The following is a 10,825-nucleotide window of genomic DNA, read 5'->3' on the forward strand; positions in this document are numbered from 1 at the left end:
GTTGTAGAGATGATGGACTGGCCATTTACGCACTCCTGCGACCATACAACAAGCGGTGTAAACTGATGGATCAGTTATATTTTAGGGACGTACTTTTGGCCTAAAAATCGATCACTCATAAATCGATTCACCAACCCAGTGCAGTTCCCAGATCTAAGACCAGACCGTATTGTCGATTGCCGAGCGTACATTCAGATATTTGTTGTCATTACGGTCTACATTAACGCTTATGTGAAGCTTTCATAATACAACTTAAGACGGCTGGTTTAGATAATCAAGATAAATGACTGTATCAGTCTGTTTTATTCTTATTAGAAGTCAGTTCTACTAATACTAGCAGGTAAGACACACGAGATAAATTAGCATTTGAGGATAACGGCTTACAAACATGCTAAGACTTGTATGTGTAAAACGTGAACGTGTTCACATGTTTTCGTTTATTTGTATTTGCATTATATTTATATGAAGCTACTCTTTAACTGAATGAGAATAGAGGAAAATATCTCAGCCAAAATGAGGCTGTCAGGCATCTTTGGCACGGACTGAATCATTCAGAAATGTCTTTGTAGGCGCTTTTCTAGGCATTTAGACACAGCCAGTATGTAACGTTACATATCATGTTTCGGTATTCTTGTTTTTAGAGCAGACATGACAATAGATAATAAAAAACAGTATATAAAACTCCAGTCACAGTAAAGGTTAAGTGGGCGTACACTACATGAATTCTATATTACAAATTATTATATAATAGTATACATATTATTAGTATACCTATTTTTATTGAATAGTTACAGCAAAAGTTCTGTATGATATTGTACTAATGCCTGTCTTGGTTGCAGACACAAGGCGACCCATATGGACCCGACGTCCAAGTCTGGGTTGAATCAGGTGTCAGATGTGGTGTTTGTCATAGAGGGAACTGCAAACCTTGGTCCATATTTTGAATCACTTCGGAAGAATTACATACTACCGACTATAGAGTAAGAATCATCGCCTGTTTATTCGTGCTGACATTTGTAAGACTTCTGTACTGACCTACTTTGTGTGATCACAGGTATTTTAATGGAGGACCACCTGCTGAAACAGATTTTGGAGGAGATGTGAGTTGGACACCTGCTCTTTACATTAGTGCAGTCATTTCAACATCTGATAATCTTTTTGCTTTTTTATAGTATGGTGGCACTCAATATGGACTTGTGGTCTTCAACACAGTGGATTGTGCTCCAGAATCTTACGTCCAGTGCCATGCTCCCACCAGCTCCGCTTTTGAGTTTGTCTCTTGGATTGACAGCATTCAGTAAGGGCTGCTACGATTCCACGATAGAAAGTCTGAGATAAAAGTGTGCTTTTGCTTGTTTGGATGAGCTATTAGTTATGAGCGTATATCTGCTTTGAAGATTTTCAGGTTTTAAATGCTGAGAATTGCAACTCTTACACTGATGCTTTCTGCGCAGATTCATGGGAGGCGGAGCAGAGAGCTGCAGTCTCATAGCTGAGGGTCTTTCCGTGGCCCTGCAGCTCTTTGACGACTTCAAAAAGATGAGGGAGCAAATGTGAGTTCTTTAACTTGTTCTGTGGAATCCCAATTCTGCTGTTGACTGTATATGTGTTCTCATTGTTTCTCTATGCAGTGGTCAGACCCACAAGGTTTGCGTGTTGCTGTGTAATTCTCCTCCGTACTTACTACCGGCTGTGGAGAGCGTCAGCTATACGGGCTGCACCGCAGACAGCCTGGTCCAGATCATACGTGATGTGAGTCTGCACTGATCTACTTTTTATCAGATATGTCTGTTTGTCAGAGTTCTGTTGTAATGATAGATGTGCAACCTTAAGTCACTGAATTTGCTGAGAGTTCTCAAATATTATAAAAAATGTTGTGTCATTTTGCAGTGAAAACACATCAGTAGTCTTGATGTGCTTATGTAATTAGAGTTAATTACTAAAAACAAATGGTGGTTCTGGTGCACAAGACAATGGTGACACCAGCACAGAAATACTCATAATTCTTCTTTGCTGAAAATACAGAACGGTGTTAGACACAATAGCTTGCAAACTGTCACTAAATCAAGTGACACTGATTATGTACTATGCATTGTACAATTCTATAATTGTCTATTGTTGTAATATTGTTTTTGCTTTTTTGTAAATTTATGATATTGTTATCAATGATTGCATTCATTAGGAATATTTAAAATGTGCATTTCCTGTAAAATAATGTGCTTATTTAAATCTACTGGTGAAATCAAGCATTATGGAGACTAGCAAATATGCGCCACAATATACATTATAATCAGTATCAACATCTAGAACCTTTCATTTCATCCCACTCGCTTTACGCGTAAATATAAATATAAGCCATTGGATCATCTCTCTCACGCCTTTGGAAGTGGTTGAAAAGACAATAGACAAGTGTAGGTTGTGAATGAATTATTGAGAAGGATCACTCGAAAAAATGACATATTACCTCCTTCATCTCTCTCAAATGGGCCTCATGTCAGAACTTTTCTTTCCTTTTAAAACACTTGTATATAACCAGGTATCCAGTGCGCTGTATGGTTCGTCCATCCCTGCTCACTTTACAAGAGAATTCACTGCAATGCAGCAGCAGTATTGAGTATTATTATGGATCTCAGGTTAACATTTTTTGTGGAAGTAATACATAAATAAGACAAAAATGCAAACTACTAAATTTTGCATTAAATTCTGCGATCTCAGAATAACAAAACCCTGGTGAGACAGTATACTGTATTTGCCTTGATGCTGATCATGCTGGTTGATACAAGCATAGTCTATAATATTATGTGCTATATTATTTTTTTCTCACTGTTTTGTCCTGCCAAATTTATGTATGAAAGCTGATGTCCGTTTCTGATATGTAGTTGAAATTAATGAAATTATTATTATTTTTATTAATTTTTTTGACTGTAGCGGGGGATCCATTTTTCTGTAATCGCTCCACGGAAACTTCCAGCGCTTCGATCTCTTTTTGAAAGAGCATCCTCTGTAGCAGGTGCACCAGAATCCTCACACCCAGACTACAGTCAAGACCCCTTTCACATGGTGTTAGTCAGGGGCATTGCACTTCCTGGTAAGAAAGACACTTGTCCTGATATGTTTGTGAATGTGCAGTGATATAACATCAACAGCTTTCGTCAGCAGCTGAACAGCAGATGGGAGAATAAAATAGTATGTTATTGAATTATTAGTTTGATCTGATTAATGCTTTCTGTTACATCTGTGTGTGTCCAGTAGCTCCTGGAGGAGGTTCTGGTACAGTCTCCCTTAAACCTGTCTTGCCACCTCAGCCTTTGCCAGTGTCCCAGTCTATGGGTTCAGTAACCCAGACTCCTCCTCCTCCCCTTCCATACCAGGTGTGTGTTAATGGAATTAATAGAATTATATAACTTCATTACATATACACTACTGTTTAAGGTAAATATTTTCCCCAAAATAAATACTTGTATTCAGCAAGGATTCATTAAATTATTCAAAAGTGAAAGTACAGACATTTGTGACCCTCGAGCACAAAACCAGTCTTAAGTCACTGGGGTATATTTGTAGCAATAACTGGTTTTGTGGTCCTGGGTCACATTTATTTTGTAAAGGTTTCAAAATAAATGCTGTTCTTTGAACATTCTTTTAATGTATCGTGGTTTCGACCAACATTAAGCAGCACAGCTGTTTTCATCACCAAATCAGTCAATTAGAATGATTTCTGAAAGATCACGTGACACTGAAGCCTGGAGTAATGGCTGCTCAAAATTCAGCTTTGGCAACACGATAATATTTTACATTTTAAAATATACAGTTATATTGCTGTTTTTGCTGCATTTTTTTGATTCAATAAATGCAGCCTTGGTGAGCACATGAGACTTTCAAAACCATAAAAATGTCTTACTGACCTCAGACTTTTGAAGTGTAGTGTATATATTTACATGAAACTCCTTTCAAGCAAAACATTTCACGAAACTAGTTTCTTAGGTGTCGGATGATAAAACTATAGGCCGGTATTGTTTAAAAATTATGCCATTTATTTATTTAACTTTGGATGGGAATTTTTTGCGAGATATGAAAGCTTTATGGTGTTAAAATGATACAAAAATGGTAAAACATTTTAGTATGTGGTCTGCATCAAAACTTTTATAAAGTATATCATTAAAAATATATAAAGGCAAATAGGCCTAATGAAAAGCTCAGTCAGATCAGAGAAATTGTATATAACGGGTTTGCCACAAGGAAAATGGGGACAAAAAGGAGAAACAGGGACAGCGAAAATATTTGCATGTTTTAATGAGCAGTTCACTTAACCATTGGCAGGTGAGGTAAAAGGTTAATTTTGGACCCTGCTATCTCACTGCTTCGGTGATGTAGAGTAATCAGAGCGCTTCTCTCAATAACAGGCTAATCTCGGTCGGCTCATTCTGAACCTTTCTGTGCCTAATTGGAGGCACATTATTGGTAATTTTCAGCATACAGAGCCTCATTTTGATTCTTAAGCTTGAGACTAACTACTGTTATAATCTCATTTGAATAGATCTTAAGTGGCAGATGAGATGTGCATGAATGCATTTGTATTTGGTGGAAGGATCTGGCTTTGGTTTCAAGCAAGGCTGTGCACACTAATGATGAGACCTCATGAATGTTGTCCCTCTGTTGCATACACTCTCTCTCTTGCCACAGAAGCCCTCTCTAAACGCGGCCCATGATGCAGCACAGAAGGTGCTAGATGCAGCCACTCAGCAGCAGAAGAGCCGATGTGAGTCAAATTGTGTCCCCTTATTCTTGAATCTTCTGCTGTGTTTGTGTGTTCCGTGTTTCACTATGTTTTCCATATTTGAAACACCATTTACTGAGTTGTTTGTTTTGTTCACAGTTCCTCAAATGCAAAATACTCCCTTCAGCCAATCACTCACATCAGGAGGTAAACCCAACCTATCTACAGTTACCACAGTGTCACCACCAATGTTAACGCAGCAACAAGTTCCACCTCAGCAGCCACCGCAGCAACCACAAGTCCCACCACAAGGTCCACCTGCACCCAATCAGCAACCTCCTCAGGCCCCTCAGCCACAGCCCACCAATCAGCAGACGCCGCCAACAACACAGCCTGGCATGGTCAGACTTGAGAAATGTATTTCTGTGAATACTGACTTATTTGGACTCATTTGGAGTCCATACAATTTCAATATATTCTTGTTTTATAGGCAGCTCTACCTGCACCTCCAGCTGGGGCACAGCAAGGTGTTGCCAATAAGATTGTAGCATGGAGTGGAGTTCTAGAATGGCAGGAGGTGAGAAAAGTGACGTCATAGCAATATTTGCATACTAAAAATGGTCTTCTTCAGATCGGTTTTGTGGTTTACTGCTGGAAAACGAACCATAAGGACTTCACTTGGAATCTCTTGCTTTATAGAAAGAAAACAATGTCATTAGATATGTTGCAGTACAAGTTGCAGCATTCATTTATGTAGAAAAATCGGAATGTCGAGGGATAAACAATTCTCAAGGCAGATTTTCAGGTTTAAAACAACAAAATTGAGAGAAAAGAAGAAATGGAACATTTCTTGAACAATTTAGAGTGCACAGACAAAACAAACGTTATGCATGTTCTGAGTCTGACAGTGTGCGTTCTGACAGTTCTGGAAGGTAATAGAAGTCAGTCATCAGTGACAGTAATTTGTACATTGTTTTATTCAATTAGATAATTTTTTATTTTTTTTGGGACAATACTGAATTTATTTTCTCTCTTGGTGTTTCCACATTTTTTACACAGTATACAAAAAGTTGCATAAAAATTTGTGGATGGAAACCCAGCTTCTGTAATATTTGTATACTGAATTGTGATTACTCTGGGCTATACAGTTTACTACTAGTAAGAACAGAAAATGTCCCAAAATTATGTAAAAACCTTAAAGGGTCACCAAATATGTCGCCAAAACATTGCTAATAAAGCTTTGCAAGCAAGTGTTGTTAATGTTAGGTAAACTAATTAAAAATGGTTTTCTTCACTGAAATAATAAAAAAAACAACTAAAATTAAATAAGAAATGTTGCTTTGGCAACTAACTAAAATAAAATAATTTTAAATTATTATATTATTTAAAAAATTAAAAATTATTATATATAAATTATAAATAGTTATTTTAAAAATTACTGAAACTAAAACTGAAATAAAAATAAAGCTAAATAAAAAAAATAAAATTGTATGGATAATGTCTTACACATTGTTTGTTTGTGGTTTACTACTGGAAAAGGAAACATAAATGAGATCTCAGTTAATCTCTTTGAAAGATTCTCATAACTCACCTGCGACTCAGATGAAATGTCGTATTTTTCTAGACATGTGAAAAAGATTGATTTGATCTGGTAAAGCTATCTAGTCGTGTTTTTATTGATGTATTGTTAGGTGACACGTGGGTATTGTGCCTGGGGTGCCATTTGCACGGACTGTAATGGGATCAATGATGTTTCTTGATTTCTGCTTGATTTATGGTAGAGGCCTTCATTTTAGATTAATGAAACGCTATTTACTATTCTACAATGGCCTCAAGATCATCTCAGCAACGAATGTTCCCAAACGCACAATCAACTATTGAAATGTTTTGTTTTGACACTGGGTCAACACAAATGATCAGGAAATAAAAACACAGATGCACATGCCATGGCCATTATCACCATCTGGTCAATAACATGCCAGCAAACCAATGTACGCTTATCAGGCACGGCGGCACGCTCGGTTGTTGAGGCCTGTTGTAGAGTCACCATCTGGATGATGAGTTCACACAGCTCACCGCACACTATTCGCAAAAACAAACACTGCCAAGCTGCGCTGTGTAAATTAAATCAATAGTAATTCTGCGCCACAACTCTGTCGTTCTGCAGATGAGTCCTGCGTTTTCTCCACACTGTCCTTTTTCAGCGATACTGTAAGGTGGTTGTAGTAAAGCTGTCCAAAACTGGTATATTTCTAAAATCGATAAGTTGTTGAGTCAACAGTTGGTCTAAATGACGCTTTAAAAAATTAGGTTCCAGCTAATATTCTTAAAATGGTCCGTTTGCTCATTAGTTGTACTGTTTTGATTGACATAATAATGTTGCAGCTCTTCCATAGTCAGTGCAATCTCTCTTGTTCTGGAAGTTGCACACACAGGTTGTATATTTCTCTGAGACCTCCTGCCTTAAGTCCTACCATCTATCTCTGCCAGCAAGGTCTTTTTACTCTGTATGTTAACCTCTTCATCTTATTCTGTCTCTCCTTTTTTCCCTCCCCTTGTCACCTCTCCCTCTGTCTCCATCAATCACCGCAGAAGCCCAAGGCTTCCTCCATGGACTCCAACACAAAACTTACGCGCTCCCTGCCCTGCCAGGTCCAGGTCAGCCAAGGGGAAAATCTGTGAGTGACTCCGTTTGGCCCATATTTGCATAATGTAGAATATATGGTAGAGATGCACAGAGAGGATGAAGTTTTTTCCTCCCTCTTTTGTTTCAGAAATACAGACCAGTGGCCACAGAAGCTGATCATGCAGCTCATCCCTCAGCAGCTCCTGGTAAATGTGAATATAGTTGTTTCCTGCAGGATGCATTACTGGGCTTGCGAGGGAAGCAATTATTTATTATTCTTGTTCTTGTTCTCCTCCTTCTCCTATATTATCTCCTTCTAGGGCTGGGTGATATAGCTAAAAAAATGATCAACGATATAATGTTTCATATCGTTCGGTATTGATAATTATTGACATTTTTTATAACCTTTTTTAAAACAAAAACCAATAGAAAAAAATGTTTAAATTTAACCACTGTATTTATAATTAACACAATTTATTGAGACAAACAACAAATATTTTTTACAACAACGTCACTTACATCACCGCATCTCGCGCGCCACTGATGACGCTCCCTGATGCACACCTAACATTCAAATGCAAATGTTTATTTTAAATTCGACTAATATTCATTCTTTATTCACAATCTCCTCATCATAGGCAGGCACAGCACTCATTTCAGCATGTGTTCGTGTTTGTGTGTGCTGTCTGCGTCACTCATGGCACATGCCTACAACGTGCGCTATATTGAACATTTTTTCTATCGATATCGAAGAAGGTGTACCATCGATAAATATCGATACCGTTTTATCGCCCAGTATCTTTTTCATTATCTTTTTTCTCTGGTCCTTTTTCTCTTCCGTTCCCATCTTTTTCGTTTCCTCCTTATTCTCACCATCATTGCTTTTCCTGTATCATCATCCCTTTTTTTTTCTTCTCAGTATTTTTCTCCTTCTTTTCTACTCCATTATCTCCTCTTTTTTTACTCCATCTCCTTTTGTACATACTCTTTTTCTTTTCATTCAATCATCTTTTCATTCCCTTTCTTTTTCTCCTCTTCCTAAATCATAATTTCTACTTTTCTTCATCTTTTTTCTCTTCCTCATATTTTTCTCCCACTTTTTCTTCTTCTCCTAAATCGTAATTGTCATCTCGTCTCCTGTTTCCTCATCATCTTTTTCTCTTCTGTCTCATAATTCTTCTTCTACTCCTCCTCCATCACCATCACCTCCTGCTCTTCTTTCATGTTGTCCTTCTACTTATGTTTCACTCCCCGTGCTGGACTATGCATACTTCCCTGATGCACACAGTATGCAAAATGCATTGTGTCAAATGAGTACAATGTTAATTACAGACGGTATTCTTTGCACAAATTACTAACTTTAATTATACTTAAGTTAAAAACCATACTATAATTACAAAATTATCGCATGAAATATACATTTAAACTCTCGCATTAACTTTAAAATGTAGATTTCAAACGGCTTTTGTTCATGTCAACCTAAATAGCATATATACATGCTGAATTGTGTTTGGTCAAACATCTGGGTCACATGGTTTATTAATGCAGTGATGATTCCTATGTCTTGTTGTCTTTCCATAGACTACTCTGGGCCCTCTGTTCAGAAACTCTCGTATGGTGCAGTTTCTGTTTACTAATAAAGATATGGAGTCTTTGAAGGGACTGTATCGCATCATGACCAATGGATTTGTGAGTACAATAACGGAATCATATTCATAACCTTCTCCTCTAAGGTACATCAGTCAGTTCAAAATTAATAATCAAGCTAGAACCTTCTCATATAGGCCAAGTTTTTATGTTCTCCATGCATTTATCTATATTTTTATACTATATTTAAGGTTCTATTTCCCATTGCAGACTTCTAAAGAAATTTTTATAGTGTGTAATAATGGTCTTCATCCTCTTGGGGGAGTTCTTCCTCTGCTTTTGAATGTTAGAAAGATTTTCATATCTAGCCATGAAAAAAGTCGAATAAAAAAAAGTCACATAGCCAGCATTTCCTCTGAAAATGAAAGGCTCTGAAATGAACCTTTACCCTGGAGCTAGATCCCTTGACACAGACTAAGAGATCTGTAAGTAATGAATCACCATTAACACTGATTAAATTCAGTTTTAGGTTCAATCTGTGTCTGGGAAACGGCTGCTTAGTTCATTTTAATCCTGTCTTCAAATATAATCGTGCAGGCCCAGGCAGCTCTCCAGTCACTCTAGTTGTGTGTGCTGTCTAGATGTGTGGATTGGCACATAGTTTGATTTATATTGTGTGTGTGTGTGTGTAGGCTGGTTGTGTGCACTTCCCCCACAGTGCTCCGTGTGAGGTGCGTGTGCTGATGCTGCTGTACTCGTCTAGGAAGAGGATCTTCATGGGACTCATCCCTAATGACCAGAGCGGATTCGTCAATGGCATTCGGCAGGTCATCACTAACCACAAACAAGTGCAGCAGCAACGCTCGGTGAGTCACACGGTGAAATGGTGTATTTGTTTTCACTATAAACAAACAGTTATTGATATGAAATGGACAGAGCAGCACAAAACTGTAAAATTGTAAATATAAATGCTCACGTGAAATCTACATCTAAAGTAGCACAATCTTTTTGTTCCTGTAAAATGTTTGCGTAAAAGAACAAATGTTTTTTTAACAGTTTATTTAACAGTGAAATTGATCCTGTTATGTTTCTTGCACCTTGTGAGCAGCTGTCTCCGGTTTTGCTTTGATGTTGCACACATAATACATATGGCACCTAAAATTAACACTTGCTAAGTGCTGATTGTGAGTTAAAACACCCATTGCTTTGGCAATTTAAAACAAATGCCTGCTGATTGGTAACTATTTTAGGACCTGCAACATATAATACAAGGTTAAAGTAAACATTGCCAAATTGTATCCATGTGTCCCTGACACATGTCCTGGTTGGCATCAACATGCCAAATATTGAGGATCATACCAGCCATTCTAGAGGAAACCGGAGACGAAGAACCTGTTTTACTTTGACAATATGTGACCCTGGACCACAAAAACCAGTCATAAGGGTCAATTTTTTGAAATTGAGATTTATACATCATCAAAAACATGAATAAATAAACTTTCCATTGATTTATGGTTTGTTTAGGCCAATTTTGGCTGAGATACAACTATTTAAAAATCTGTGGAGATGTGAAATTGAGGAGTGTTCTTGAGATCTGCATGTGTTTGTTTAACTACAATAGCAGCTACTATGTGTGTAGGTTTTTTTTGAAGATAGAAAAGCATAATACTATAGCAGTATTAAGCTGGATGTAAGTTGGTTACATGAGGCAAAACAAGGAAACTCCCTAATATGATTGATTTACAGGCCAGTGAAGTCAGAATGTTTCTTATAAAAATGTCATCAAGTCATATTTATGAGTGTCTTTTTATATGTTATTTTATCCATCAAACAGGAATTGTGTGCGCTCAAAAAGAAAAAACAATGAATTCTCAGGTGCGTAGAAAAAAAAGGAGGAC

At 37.4% G+C, this 10,825-nt stretch overlaps 1 protein-coding gene across 6 annotated transcripts in view; it reads left to right on the plus strand.

Annotated features, from left to right (window-relative positions):
- Positions 1–153: 153 nt before the first annotated feature.
- Positions 154–10,825, plus strand: part of LOC107729551 (mediator of RNA polymerase II transcription subunit 25) — an 18,360-nt gene continuing 7,688 nt past the window's right edge. For 3 of the 6 annotated variants that reach the window (XM_016540108.1, XM_016540113.1, XM_016540112.1), the window contains exons 1-15: positions 154–340; positions 840–980; positions 1,055–1,100; positions 1,173–1,297; positions 1,455–1,553; positions 1,632–1,752; positions 2,929–3,088; positions 3,250–3,371; positions 4,681–4,756; positions 4,874–5,115; positions 5,205–5,291; positions 7,307–7,392; positions 7,489–7,546; positions 8,922–9,029; positions 9,620–9,793. In XM_016540108.1, coding sequence (XP_016395594.1) covers positions 856–980; positions 1,055–1,100; positions 1,173–1,297; positions 1,455–1,553; positions 1,632–1,752; positions 2,929–3,088; positions 3,250–3,371; positions 4,681–4,756; positions 4,874–5,115; positions 5,205–5,291; positions 7,307–7,392; positions 7,489–7,546; positions 8,922–9,029; positions 9,620–9,793 — 1,629 coding nt within the window. In that variant the 5' untranslated portion in view covers positions 154–340; positions 840–855. The remainder of the gene's footprint in view (positions 341–839; positions 981–1,054; positions 1,101–1,172; positions 1,298–1,454; positions 1,554–1,631; positions 1,753–2,928; positions 3,089–3,249; positions 3,372–4,680; positions 4,757–4,873; positions 5,116–5,204; positions 5,292–7,306; positions 7,393–7,488; positions 7,547–8,921; positions 9,030–9,619; positions 9,794–10,825) is intronic. The other 3 variants (XM_016540111.1, XM_016540110.1, XM_016540109.1) reach the window with 3 other exon arrangements.

The sequence above is a fragment of the Sinocyclocheilus rhinocerous genome, unplaced genomic scaffold (genome assembly GCF_001515625.1).
Source record: "Sinocyclocheilus rhinocerous isolate Xijiao unplaced genomic scaffold, SAMN03320098_v1.1 scaffold697, whole genome shotgun sequence".
Lineage (NCBI taxonomy): Eukaryota > Metazoa > Chordata > Actinopteri > Cypriniformes > Cyprinidae > Sinocyclocheilus > Sinocyclocheilus rhinocerous.